This window comes from Pseudoliparis swirei, chromosome 18 (assembly GCF_029220125.1).
Source record: "Pseudoliparis swirei isolate HS2019 ecotype Mariana Trench chromosome 18, NWPU_hadal_v1, whole genome shotgun sequence".
Classification (NCBI taxonomy): domain Eukaryota; kingdom Metazoa; phylum Chordata; class Actinopteri; order Perciformes; family Liparidae; genus Pseudoliparis; species Pseudoliparis swirei.
The window spans coordinates 19835785-19850827 of NC_079405.1; the positions used below are offsets into that span (position 1 = coordinate 19835785).

The 15043-nt window shown below is 41.5% G+C and overlaps 1 protein-coding gene across 2 annotated transcripts in view; it reads right to left on the reverse strand.

Annotated features, from left to right (window-relative positions):
- The window catches only part of cadpsa (Ca2+-dependent activator protein for secretion a), a 172378-nt gene that overhangs the window by 63720 nt on the left and 93615 nt on the right, over nt 1–15043 (reverse strand). For both annotated transcript variants that reach the window (XM_056437051.1, XM_056437050.1), the window contains exons 14-16: nt 8538–8639; nt 8374–8437; nt 7990–8113 (exon numbers count right to left, since the gene is read on the reverse strand). In XM_056437051.1, the coding sequence (XP_056293026.1) occupies nt 7990–8113; nt 8374–8437; nt 8538–8639 (290 nt within the window). The remainder of the gene's footprint in view (nt 1–7989; nt 8114–8373; nt 8438–8537; nt 8640–15043) is intronic.

The window sequence follows — 15043 nt, forward strand, 5'->3', positions numbered from 1 at the left end:
TGAGGCACTTTATGTTTGTTTGTTGACTACCGAAAGAACACCGACATTAAACATTGAATGGGGTCAAATTAATCCTAAGTAGGGGGGGAGGGTGTAATATTGATTCGGGTCAAAATGACCCTAAGGCAACACAAGGGTTAAGTGGATTATCTTGATTTGTCTTTCGTTCAAGGCTATGATATAAGCATGCCAATGAACTCCAAGTATCCCTGATATGAAGAAGAAACACCATGACTTCTAGCAGAATGCCCCCACTCTAGCATTGCAGCAAGATTAAATGATGTTGTAACCAGTGGCAGGGTAAAGCTAGATGTTGAGCTTTAATCAATTTACATTTTTTATTTATTTTAAGTAAATTCAGCAATTTACAGATGACGCATTTTGAAAATGCTACAATTCAGATTTCTCAGCTCGGTCTGAAATCTTCTCCATAGCAGGGACTACTAAGGTTTGTAGGTAATACTACCTACAATCCCCTCCCTGGTCAGACATCTAATAAGCAAGCATGCCTGAGGTCAAGCACTTTACATGCTCCAGCTCATTGCAGTTCATTTTTGCTGCTGGATATCCTTGCATGTCAAAGCAAGCCTATTTGGAAATTAATACATCCAATAGTTGTATTTTACCAGTGTTTTTGACCAAGAGTAGTCAGACTGAGGTATTTGTTCTCCCTTGAATCAGAGTGAGTTCATGACAGCAAGTCGCCGGACTCTAGTGGGTTTTTCACCAGTGAGTAGCCGTAGCGTGTTTTTTGCATTGACCAGAATGGATTTCACCTGTGTTCTTGACCACAAGAAGCCAGAGGATATTTCACTGGTGTTTCTGGCCCCGGGGGTGTGTGAAGGGTGAAATTGTTTGTATAAGTGGTTCTCAGAAAGCTGCAAGCCAAGCATTTGGCCCCTTTCGAACGGGCCTGTACTAGTGTTTTGAAACCAGCAACACTGTGTGTGTGTTGTCATCCGGTTTACACATTCTTACTCTAATGCTGGATGAGAACACATTCCCTTGCAGTGCTCTACAGGGTTTGAATTGGCCACATCAGAGTCATGACTGTGTTCAGTAGAGCTTTTGTGGCTCACTGATGTTGTGGACAACACAGCGGGCTGATGGAGGGTTGCCTGCTGTCATGCTAACACAGCTGACAGCTTCGACATAATGGGACTTCTATACTGGTTCAAAGGGGCCCCCCTCTTTGTGACTGCTAGGATATAGTAAAGTGTGTCAAGTCAGAACTATTATGTCAGAGTTTTAAAGTTTATTTTTGGAAATGGACAAATAATTACTTCTTTTTTTGTTTTACATGAAATACAACTATCTTTTAGAATGGAAGCTTTGTTGGATCTAATCTGGACGGCAATTGGACATTATGTCAACCTGACACAGGACAGCTCAGATTCCATGGTAAGTTTTTCATCGTTGAGATATATTATTTTATGACTTATACCGATGTGTTCTGACATGATAGAAGTTTGAAGGTCTTTTTTTATCCAGAGAATGTCCAACTTGTTGCCAAGTTTAGTTTTTAGGGAATTGAGTGCTTGCTCACTGGCCATTCGTTATCATGACAAAATATCTCTTCTTTTTTAAAGAAAAGGCCATGTTTTAGATTCAAGTACTTTAAATGTCACCTGCATGCAAACAGTATTTTCCTCTATGTTTGCCCTCTGTCTTTTGGGTTTCTCATCAACAACTAATTTCTGTACCCTGTTGAATTAGATAATTTACTAAAGCAATATGTAAATTAGGATTTACTAATATACCATAACTTCATACATGTTGTTATAGAATGTGTGTTATTGTTTAATAATTTACAATATTGTTTGGTAAGTGTCTGTGTATTATTGTTTAATGCATTGCTGTAACACACTGGTAAAGATGAATCTCTTTGTGTGCCAAGAAAACAGATCAGTGGCAGCAAGAAATCCCCCCCCCCCCCCCCGGCATGGAGAGAGCCCCTGGAGGAGACCCCATTCATGCAGTGGACCGCATGTCAGAGGGCAAATGGTGGCCGGAGTGATGACATCATGTGGATATGCAAATCTACCAACAGCCAGACGGCTCGGCCAATGAGCGAATTGGGGAAAGGTGTTACCAAGACAATGTATCCAATGAGAAGTGGATATTTCCCCTGGGGCGGGACGCCCGGGAAATACTAAATGAACTTTCGGATGCTGCCGAGACACTTTTTTAGGTGGAGCAAGAGACAGTTAGCTACAATTGGTATAGCCAGGAGTGGTCTGTGGATTGTGAAGCCTTAGAAGTCCTCGGCCGAGAATTTATACTCTGTATCTGAACAGTTATTAGTTATTATCAACGATTGGTAATACTTTTTATTAAATACATTTTATTAGAACTTTTTGACTCCGGACATTTTCTTCGGTTCAGCACCAGGGGATTTCTGAATACTTAACAACCCACATGAATATTTTTTGTGTACGGTCCAATTTGATGTTAAATCTTACATCATTGTGAAATTGCAGTTCACTTAAACTATTCCATGCTATTCCATTATTCTTGCTAATCTCCACCAACTCTTTTGAATTGTTATTTATTATATCTTCTAAATGGAACAGATTAATCTCAACAAAGGGTCCTTCGTCAGTCTGATCATTTACTGTAGTGAGAAACACCACATGGGGTTATGGAGGGGGGGGGGGGGGGGGGGTCACCACGTTCCTGAAACAGGTTCTCTAAAGTTTCTGTGCCTTTGCTGGGCAATATCCAGGTATCATGAAGGTGGTGACAGGGTCTATGGTGGTATGGTTTAAGGCAGATGAGCTAACAGCAGAGGTTAGACATACAGTACAACGTCACCTGGATCCTTAAGATTGTTCTCCACTAAGTAAGAGTAAATTTGTTTGTTTTTAAAGAAGAAAAGAACCAGTTGCAAGGATGGATAGAAGGTAGAGAGAGGTGGGAAAGTGTTGGGTGCAGGGTGAGAAAGAAGAGATTATTCAATACAGGTTTTAGAAACTGAGGTAATGGAAACGCAGAAATAAAGGAAAACATTAGTGACTGTTCAACATATATCTGCAGCAGTGGAGGTGCGTCCATAGAGGGCGCTAGGGCGCCGCCCCTCTTAAAATTTTGAGATGAAAAAAAATAAAAAATCCTGTCAAAAAACATTATATGCCAAATCATTTAAATAGTAAATATACCGTGTTGATGCGCTAAATGTGTGTGGGAGACCATCAGCCTGTCAACAACCACTTAAGTTAATGTGAAAAAATATAATATATCGCCACTCATTATCACAGAGAGAAGCCCCTCCCCTTTTTCGGGACACCGGCCCAATGTGTGTGTACGGGAGCGAGCAAACATTTCAGTCGTTTCGGCAAGGACGGCTTCTCATTGGCGGATGAAACGTGAATCTTGGGGCACAAAAATGTGCGCTCATTGGCCAATGACATCGTTTTATTATTTCACGTGATTGGACTATTCGGCAGATCAGAGACCGGTATGTTCCCTCAGCCCAGAGAGCTCCACGGAGCTACGGGAGCAGGCTGCTAACCGGAGCTGTCAGCTGGTGCCAGGGCTCTCAAGTTTTGAAGACAGGCAAGCGTGAGATTTCCATCAGCACCCGATACAGCTGACCGGTGCGCGCGCCGGCATCGAGCCGAAAAGAATTGTTGATGTGGGGGGGGGGGGGGGTGCTAGTGACTATTCTTTTGCTCCATCCCAATGCGCGCAGACCGGCGTCGGAGCTCTGCAGCGGAACAATCGATCGGCGTATTGAGCACCCCTGCATTCAAGCATTAAATAGCCGAGAGGTTTTTTCAGCGTGAGGAATTCGATGTGTGGCGGGAGTGCGTGAGATAAGACCGAAATGCGTGAGACTTGAGAGCCCTGTGGTGCTCAGTGAGTAATGCACTGTTTAGTTTCCCCTGTCTGTTGTTCCAAAGTCCTGGGACTGAAACTCTCTGGACCACAACGGGGTGAGGGATCTAAAGAGCTGCAGACAAGTGTAAAGCACGAATCTTGCCGCAGTTATCTAGCTAAGAGCATGAAGCTAACTCGCTAACAGCCCGAAGCTAACCCTGTGTGCAGAGCAGAGCAGCAGAAGGAGACCGAACTGGCATCGAAAACACAACGAAGAAGTTCTGAAAAACAGACACATTCCCTCAAGAATAATGGAAACAGGCTGGTTACAGACATGATTGACTTTAACCAGAGAGTTATTGAGAAGTTTGACCACTTTAAAGAGAGGAGGCTACTTTTCTTTACAGTAGTGGGGCTACTCTGTCAAACACCCAATGTAACATGTGCTGCATCTCTTTCTGACTCTATTCTGCTCTGAACCTCTTTCATGTGAGGGTGAAACTCTTTTATTTTGTAAACCTCTGAAACCCAACCCAATGTTCCTTAAAGCTGCTCTGAACCTCTCATGCCCAAAGTTACAGTGTGTTGATAGTTGTTATTGGACAGTGTTGAGCACGCTGTGTTCTTGAAATAAAGCTTTGTTTTTTACAATATTCTACTCAAAACCTCTTTTCTTCTCATTGTTGAGTGCTATTTAAACTGCGCCCCCCCCAAAAAAAAATTCACCAGCCGCCACTGATCTGCAGTCTTCAATATGTTATGTAATATTGAAAGAAGCAAGAAAAAAGGACACAAAAAACAAAGCAATTTCACTTTGACAAAAAATCCAGTCAGGAGAAATCTGAAAAAGCATTAAAAAAAACGGTTATAATTATTATATTAAATCAGTATTAGCATTTTATGGTGGCATTCGTGCAAAGAAGTTTCAACGGTTGAGCGCTGTGATACCCTTTAAATAAGTACAGGATGTAGGGGTACCGTTTGAATGTACCATGATAAACACTCAAAGGATTTACACACAAGCAAAGTAAAAATGCATTCAAGTCGCAGACAGACAGGTGGTTTAGGCAGGACAGAAAACAAGCTCACAGAAAGATTATTAAAGTTTTTAGTGGCTAAGCAACCAAATTGAGCTTAAAACAAATCAAGATACTGTAAACTTTATAGACTTTAAAGAAAATTACAACAAAAAAGGACGCCAGGGACGACAAAAATGTGAGATTGCTTGTTGTTGTTGGTTGTAGAGGAACATCGGAAGGTGCAGAGGTGTGGAGCTGGTGAACAGGGAAGGTACTCACGAATGGTTAAATCCATCACTTGAGACGCCAAGCAGAAGACAGGATGCTCATACATCTCTCTCTTTTTCCCTACAGAGAAAGAGGGAGGATACCGAGGCATGCGAGAGGCCGGAGTCAGAGAGGCGAGCACACAGGGCACTAGGGTTTGACCGATGTGAGGTTTCAGGGTCCATACCTGCATTCTTTGTACTGCTATTTAAAATCTTTAAATGTTACACATTACATGCCGTAAAAGCATTGTGGTGTATACATTTTCAGTTAATTCAAATCTAGAATGTACAGTAGGTGCAGTAGGTATAATTCTCAGATCTACTAAGAAAAAGAAAAAAATCATTTGATTCCTATCCAATCCTGACGACGTTCTGCGCCATTTGTGGCGTCGTTGTTTTGTTCATAATTGTTAATGTCAATTTGACATGTATAAGACTTTTTGCAATTAGATTAAACAATATGTTATGCTTGATATTCTGTACAATTGTACACATCCCTTTGAGATGTAAATACGCATTACATTAAAAATTCCATGTAGAAACTGACATCAGTTATCATCTTAGTGCTCATGCTTTCCAGGCTATTGTGAGCTAGGTGGGGGGGGGGGGGGGGGGGGGGCAGGTAGCTGAGATTTTGTAAGTTGACGGAGTTTGGCAGGTGGCCAAAGGGTGCAAGTAGACTGTGTCCATGCTCATGTGTCTGGGGCTCAATGAGAATGGGCCGTCTACTTTGGATTAACCATTCGTTCAAGGTCAAATCTGAGATATCAGTTTTTTCCCCATCGGTTAGGAAGCACACCAGTATGAACGAAAGGAGTTTTCACAACGGAGAAACTAAGGTTCATGTTCCTTAGTGTCTTCAGTAAGGGGATGGTTTCTTTACAGACATCGTCTTGACATGACCATTTTAAGTAGTTCTGCATCAATTAGACCACGAGTAGAGAACATGGAGAACATACTTGTTTGCTGTCTTGCATTCTATCTGATCTCAGCTAGGAAACCTCCCCCTGATCTGGCCTGAATGCAAGTGTCAATAACAATAGACATTTCATAGTTAAGTTAATGAGGTAAAGAGGGAGAAAAAGAGTGGATACGTGACACTTATTTTTTGAATGTTCTTGGTAATTGAAAAATAAATTATTTTCAAATGAGATCTCAAACAACTCAGAACCTCCCTCAACGTTAGCGGTCAGCGCTAAGTTATTTAACCAAGCAAAACACAGCTAATGTTAACTAGCCTCAACTGCCAACTTCAACACCGATTATTTGTTCACAATGTGGCATTATCGGAGAAGTTTTTAGTTGTCCATGGCACCACACGTTGTGTGTATTTGGGACATTAAGAGCAAGCCCCGTTTAGCTTTAGGAACAACTTTGCTTCAAGCTATTGTTCTAAACAAACAACCAATAGGCACCTTGCCTATACGCGGCGTCTCAAAGGGCCGGTCCTCATATAGAAGTTACCAGGTTTGAACTCCGATTGATGTCTCCCAAATTAATTCGATACATCATGTAAATATGACAGGAGTTCCCGTTTAGCTGGTGTTTATGCACATCAATCTGTTTATCACACTTTGGCAAAGACAGCAAATAAGTATATTTCCCCAAATCTGTGTTCCTGAAGAGGTTTAGAGTCACTGATACAGTAGTTAAAGTGAAATATAAATTTGGTAAATTATGATGTGTCAGTAAAAAAAACTCTAAACAATCTGCCCTAAAGGAACCAGATAAGTGTCCTGACTCGATTTGGAATATCATGTTTCAGCAATCTGCTAAATATGATGCCTACTAAAGAAAACCTGGACCATGCAACAGAAAGAAAACACTGAACTGCCACAAGGAGCAGTCTCGTCGTGTCTTGTTTATTGGCCTTCCTGTTTTCAAACAGCGGCTAATGAGAAGCAGCAAAAGCCAATAGACAAGGAAAAGAGAGGAAGTGAGTATGGAAATTATCAGAGAGCAAGGAAAAGGGAAAAGAAGGAGCATCACTTCAACTACCAGGCAGGTCAAAGTGGGACACAGAAGCAGTTCAGGACTCGGCTAAAAGAGAAGCTGAGGCATGGTGGAACAAAGTCAGCATAAAGATTGAATTGAATGCATTTTTACTTACTGTTGACTACATTTTCAACTAGCATAAGCTGAAGATAAGGCAAAATAAACATAGCATTTGTGTTAAAACAATGGTCATCCTATTAAGAACCTTATGACAGAGCATTATGGGAGGTGCTTTAACTGCAGCTGTGTCGAAAGTAATAGGTTAGGCTTTGTTTTGAAATTCAGAATTGAAACCCTAAAAACGTAATAACAAATTCTAAAGGATATTATGAGGATCCAAGCAACTAGCTCTATGTGCGCTGGTTGCATAGAGGTCAATCCTAACGTAACCAACCAAGGCTGAAGCCAAGTGTAATTTATCCAAAAGCTTTGTGAAAAGTGTCACGAGCAATAACGCTGTGAACATCATTATTTGACTACTACTATGAAAAAAGAAAGTCCTAACTGAGCATGGCTAAAATAAACTTTCAACAATTGGCAGACCATGATGACGACACACCTTGGTTTGGAAAAACTCTACTTTCTCAGGTGATTCATCAGCGTTTGTCACTGTTTTGTAATCATATCCTTGCTTAGTCAACATGTATACGACCTTTGAATGACTATAACACAATGTTCTATAATTTGTATTACAACAAACACGTATGATAACAATATATTGCGAGCTCTGCCCCACTAAATTCAGACACCATACCGACACTGCATTTAGACTCTCACATCTGAAGTCTTATGTGACAGGAAACGCTCACGGTAACTCTCACTGACTCAGCAGGTTAAGAGGTGTGTTTCAACTACAGTATATCTAACACAGAGGAGCAGTGACTTACCTTCCAGTTTGGCGTATTCCGACAGGCGTTGGTAGTTGACCAGAGCTGCCTGCTCCAGACACTTACGGATTACAGTCTTGACTTCTTCTTGTGGAACCGACGTAACGATATCTTTCATCAGGACCTGCAAAGGAAAGACACAGCAAGAGTATGGATTTTCAGTGTATAGCCAAACGTATCATCACAGGACAAATAAGAAATGTCACCCGGAACAAGTATTATCGGAAGGAATTTCCTGAAGTGCAGAAAGGAATGCAGCAAATCAAGAGATATCATAAAGATACATAAGGATCACTGACAACACGTTTTTTTGGGTGGTAATTTGTTTTGGTTTGTAAGTGAATGGAAGAAGAAAACATCTGTCCAGCTGTAAAAGTGACTCACCCTTTCAAGCAACGACAGAGTTGCTTTAAGCGCTCCTTCTGGCCGTCCAAATGGAAAGCAGTACCTACAGTAAGAAAGCCACATATCGGGTTTACATGTGAACGAACCCTCAGCAGTCCAGTTTGGCATGAGATTAGCACATGGTGCTTGTACACGGTTCCAACCTGAAGTGTGTAATCTGGTTCTCCAGAAGCACCTGTAGCCTCTCCTTGATCTCCTCAAAGTGCTCCTTCTCTTCCACGGTTACCGTGCCAATACCATCAGGCCTGAAAGACAACAGCAGTTACAAGCAATTAAAGGTTTTGTATGTGTCTCCAGGCAGCCTTGGGAATCAAGGAGAGCGCCAACTGACATAACACAAACTTTCAACACTGATGATGAAGTTTGTGTATAATTTGGGGTATCAATGTTTCAAATACATATACATTTACAGATTGTTTATGCTTCTAAGAATCTTCTTTTGTTTTTGGAAAACAACCAACCATTGTGGGACCTTAGACTGTATATGACAAGTGGACGTAGTCTATAGGGTCAGATCAAGGCAAGGCAAGGCAAGTTTATTTATATAGCACATTTCATACATGAATGCAATTCAAAGTGCTTTACAAAAAATAGATCAAGAATAAGAAATAAAAAAAGAGGAATACAAAGTGCATCAAAGAAACAATTTTAAAAGGCATAAAAGCATAAAAGAAGATTAATAAAAGAAAAAATAAAGATACAAATCTAAGTGCAAAGAATCATTCCTTCTGTCGTTGTCTTATTATTTCAGGATTAATACAAGATTCAATTTAAGGCAATGGAGAACATGAACGTTTTTAGCCTGTTTTTGAAAGTAGTAAGAGTTGGTGCAGATCTAAGCTCTTCCGGAAGTTTGTTCCAACTGTGTGTGGCATAATAACTGAATGCTGCTTCACCATGTTTTGTTTTAACCCTGGGAACAGTTAGCAGACCGGCCCCAGATGACCTAAGAGGCCTAGAGGGTTCATAAGGTGGAAGCAAGTCAGAGATATATTTTGGACCTACACCATTTAGAGATTTATAAACGAGCAGCAGTATTTTGAAGTCGATTCTCTGACGTACTGGTAGCCAATGCAGAGACCTGAGAATGGGTGTAATGTGTTCAACTTTCTTAGTCTTTGTTAGGACTCTGGCAGCGGCATTCTGAATAAGTTGTAGCTGTCGAAGTGCTTTTTTGGGGAGACCTGAAAAAAGACTATTACAATAGTCTAACCTACTGGAGATGAAGGCGTGATCAGTCTCAATAATTGCAAATGCACACAGAGAGACTCACAAATGCAAACACACAGATTCACGAATGTGCACAGAACAATACAATATACATATATTTTAATGCACATGTAAATAAATTACAATTTATAGAAACTTAAAAAGAAAAATCACAATTATATTTATGCATCTCTATTTGGATTTGTCTATTCGTTTGTGGATTTATATATATTCATGTGTGGATCGCACTGCATTTGTTTGTGGATTGCTACACATTTGTGCACAGATTTTTGAGATTCCGCTGCCGTGGCTCAACACAGACCTTCAACATAGACCTATCTGTAGCTAATCAGATGTCACCCTCATTTTCAACCAATCCCATGAGCATCGTTCGCTTCATTCACGCCTTCGAGGGGTGGGGCTTATCTCAGTGGCTTGACTGTGGAAAAAGTAAATTGTTCCTTCATCTGACATGGAACCACTAGTTCTGCTTTATACTTGTTGTGGACATCCAACACACGTCGGAACACCTAACGCCCTCATGTCTGAGTGTATACACGAGTTGATTTGATCGTGTCCATAGGTTCACACAGCTTCTATGACTTTCACCAGAGTAGCAACAGTCAAGCCCCGCCCCTCTAAGGCGGGAATGAAAAAAACGCATTTACGGATCGGTGCCACGGCAAGGGAGTCTCACAAATCCGTGCACAAATGTGGAGCGATGCACCAATAAATGCAGTGTGATCCACAAATAAATACATATAAATCCACAAACAAATAAACAAATCCACATAGAAATGCATAAATATATTTGTGATTTTTCTTTTACATTTATATAAATTGTAATTTCTAAATTGTTGCCATCTCCATTTTTTTTGGAAGGGATTTAAGAGGGTGGAGCTACTACAATCGAACAAGATATTTTACAAATACATTTCACGAACTAGACACATTGTTAAAGGGTTGAAGTTGTAAGCAGAAAACTCTCACATTTTAGATTTAATGTCAATTACCTAGTAGCCCAACCTAAAGCATACTCCTCTTTAATGTCCGTTTAACTTGAAATGAATCATAGTTGACTAAATGAACATCATGCTGTACTGAAGAAGACTTACAACTAATGTTTACAATATGAGCGAATAGACCAAGAAAGAAGTAGATTAATATTCTCATAGTCTCCTATGGAGTTATTCTACCAGTCGGTTGTCGCCAGTGTGCTGCACTTTGCCATTGTCTGCTGGGGGAGCAGCATCGAGGTGGTGACAGCAGCCGCTAAAAACAAACTGGGGAAGGGCTGGGCTCCATCGGCCAGCTGCCAGCTGGCACCTGGAACAGGTGGAGAGAGGGGGTTGAAAAAAAAACTTGTCCATCCATTGTGACAACCCCTCACCTCTCCACCACCTTCAGGGAGGACAGAGGAGTCTTTTCTCCACTCTCCCTCACGGCTGCCACAAGGAGAGATACAGGAGACAGAGAAGATTTTCGGCTAAGGCTCTATACAACAGTTCACCAGCACATCACCCCCACCCTTTTCTTATTTTTTGTTTTTTTTTTTTTTTTTTTTTTTTTTTTTTTTTTTTTATTTTTGTTGCTGCTGCTACTGGCTATTAATAAAGGGGATTAATAATTAATATTATGCTAACCAGAGGATCCCCCCCTGCTGGACATTAGAGATAATGCCGGTTTGGGGCACTTCCGCATTGGCATTTATCTCAGGGTGCATTCACATTTTGATCTGAGTTAAGTTTGCCTAAAAGTCTGGAAATTGTATTATTTTCCTGAACTTGGGTTTGGACTCGATTCCACCTTAAGGAGAAAGTCTTGGACAGGTTCCACAGAATCAAATCTGAACTTATCATAACTGCAATGGCATTTTTGAAGTGTCAGCAACTGATTGCTGTGGCAAATCTAGAAAATGCCTTGTTGATGTTTCAGCACAGAATGCTGGAATGCACAGAGCTAAACATTGTTCTCTATTTTTCCTGTGTGAATGGCGTAACCTGTGCTCACATAGCATGACATTTGATTTAAAGTAACAACATGCGTTTTATGAGACATAATGGGATATAACCCAAACCACAACAACAACTTTTTGCAGGGATCGACAACAGAGACATGCAGATATAAGAGTGATGGACTTGGATGTGCTGACTCTCATCATTACAGTAAACATGATCAACAGCAATTAAGAAGGCAGTGCGTTTTATGACGAATACAAGCTGAAAGAATAAATTGTTAACTTGCTCTGTACGACATCTCTACACACACACACACAGTCAAAGATAATTAAATGATTGGGTTATGCCCTGCTTAAACCAATTATCATTGTATTATCATGTTTTTATTATTATTTCAATAAAGTCTTAGCCATTACAGTTATTTAAGCAGGTGTGTGTGCTTGTGTGCGTGTCTGTGTGTGTGTGCGTGCGTGTACATGTGTGCATGCAATGTGTTTATCGCATGTGACATGGTTGGGTCTGGGTGGAGTGTGAGCAGAGTGCATGTGACAGAAGAGGCGTTGGACTGGTGGCTATGACAGCATGATGAGAAGCAGGAGACATGACACTCTCCTGCTCTATCTACCCTCTCTACCCACCGACCACCCGACCCCCCTCACACACACACCTCCCCCTTTTGACATGTCATTTCAGCAGACAGTGAGAAACTGTCTCTGTGTGTGTGTGTGTGTGTGTGTGTGTGTGTGTGTGTGTGTGTGTGTGTGTGTGTGTGTGTGTGTGTGTGTGTGTGTGTGTGTGTGTGTGTGTGTGTGTGTGTGTGTGTGTGTGTGTGTGTGTGTGTGTGTGTGTGTGTGTGGTGGTGGGGGGAGGGGGCTATATTTACTGGACTGCTCCACGAGTGCTTGTTAGATTCCAAGGAGTACCAATTTGCTGAGCATCAGCGATCATCTCCTCCTCAGTTTTCATTGAGCACTGTCACTGTGTCACAGGCACCTGTAGGGCTCCACTGCTGAGCATCATGAGGCTGAGGAGGAGCTGACGGTATGAAGCCATGTGCGAGCTCTGGGGGAAAGGGCTGTATTTGGGGGATTCCGGTGTGGCCAGGCGATATCTGGGACAAGCTAATGTTCAACCAATAAAAAGCTAAATCATCAACGATATCTACTGGATATTCCCAGATTGCATTTCAGCTGATGAGTTCCGCCCCTTTTGCTCTCCTCAGACTGGGCTTGAACATGATTGGTCGACACTACTGGAAATTGAAACCGGGAACACTTCTGATGATCAAAATATTGTCCCCATGGCTACATATAAATGCAGAATCTGTTTATAGAGATTAGTCGACTTAATGCCCGAAAAAATATGTAGGAGTCGAGAATTTCTTAACATCATATTTGTTGTTTGTAGAAACAATACTAACCGGGTGGTATTAAAGTTATTGCGGTTCCTATTCTAACTTTAGAAAATGATGGCAGGATTAAAATAATATTGAATGAATCCTGAAACCTGATCATAATAAACTGTTATTCTTAGTAGATGAATGTAGCTGAATTAGTTTATTCTCGCGCTTGATCGAACCTCCTGTTTCTGAAGCATTTAAAAGCGAATTGGCCTTTTTTGTATCATCCTCTGACATGGATATAGAGTTTTTATCAGTGAACTATTTTTAATAGTCACGTGATTACATGGATTCAGAGATGCAGGACCAAGTGCCGCGACCTCATTTCGGCCGTGATTCCATCGCTTTCTGGCGCGAGCAGTGAGCACCTCGTGCCGGCTTCACTGCGGAGAGTATAAAGAGAGGAACTGTAACAAAGAGTCACAGTAAAAAAGCCACCTCACCTCTCACATTGTGACGGGCAATAAAAGAGGGAGATTTCACACTAATTAAGTCCTGCAGGGCTCTCCATCTCCCCTCTCTCCCTCCATCTCCCCCTCTCTCCCTCTCTCTCCCTCTCTCCCTATTTTTTCATCCAGCCGAGCATTGTTTCTTGGCAGCTTCCTCATGTTTGCTTGACCTCATGACTTCACATCTCCGATGACGACAACAAGCAAATGAGCCATCAGTGACAGACAGATTTCTCTTTTAAATATGCAGGGGACCACATCAAGTTCTCAAGGTAGAATTTCCATGTGACATGTTTGCGTTAGGAATCTCTTGCAGCTTCTCATGTGAATAATCTCTGGTTGGTTTTAGGTTGGGTTTTGACTGTTGGTCAACAAAGCACGCATTTGAACTCTGGGAACCTGTGACTTCTGACACGTTATCAACCCACATTAAATAATTGTGATTCATTAGGAAATAAATATAGAGATAAAATAGTTAGTGGCTGCTCTGAACCAGTCCAAAACAGTTGAGAACATTTGAAAAGGGCTTTTAACTGACTTTCATTTTGGTATTCATTCAAAACAACACTTTTTAAAATCATAAATATGATTTCAAATGTACATGTTACATCCGCTGTACCACAAGATGTTTGCGCAGACATGCATGTGTGACCGGTAGACTATCTTTCAAGAAGATTCCATCCTCGGACGTCACCACTTTCACTCAGCCAATGACTGAATTGATCACATACATTTTTGTGTTGAGATTGAAGTTCACTCACTTTAAATTAAAACCATAGAGTAAAGCTGTAATATAGCTTCATTTTTAAAATTGTTGCGTCACGTCAAAGTTAAGTAAAATATTATTTATTTCATATGGAATAAAGAGCAGCTGATATTTCCACCGTTGATATTAAAGCCATTTCCTAACGAACGGTGGATCTAAATGGAGTCGACATTTAGCTGGACAGAAGTCAAATCCTGACACTTTAGGAGGCGGCCGCGCAACCGAGTCCAACTCGGAGCACCAACACCTCCAGGCCAGCAGGCTATTAGGAGGCAGGGGTGGGGGTGGGGTGTGTGTGTTTGTTTGGGTGGGGGGGGTCTGGGTGAGGTGTGTGCACTGGGGCACACGCAGCAGCGTCGGCAGCGGAGACATTCGGCCGTCACACATGACAACCTGTCAACCTGTCATGCCTCGACCTCCAGGCGCGACGGCTGGACTGGCAGAGCAGGTCTCTTTGGGATGTGTGTGAATACATAGCTAAATGGGACTCATTATTTTTTGGGACTTCATGAAACAAGACATTTTAATTTAGAACTAAATTCCCATGTATGTGTGTTTACTTTCATCATTAATAATAAACAGTTTGTGTAATAATGAAATCTGTCCTCTGGCGTCAAGAAACAACTTTGATGGCCGAGTTCAAACCAAAGACCGACAGCCTCCCTGACCTTTGACCTCAGCGCCAGAGTGGCCCTCGTCTATCTTTGTTACGAATCAGCCCCAGACGGCCGACTGTGATGTTGACAGATGTGATGTCTGAGCACATCACAGCAGATTAGACGAGAGGTAAATACTGCAACTTAGATAACAGGGTACAGACTGGATGACTCCTGTGCTGAAAGCTAACAAGGCTACTGTTACTGCAGCA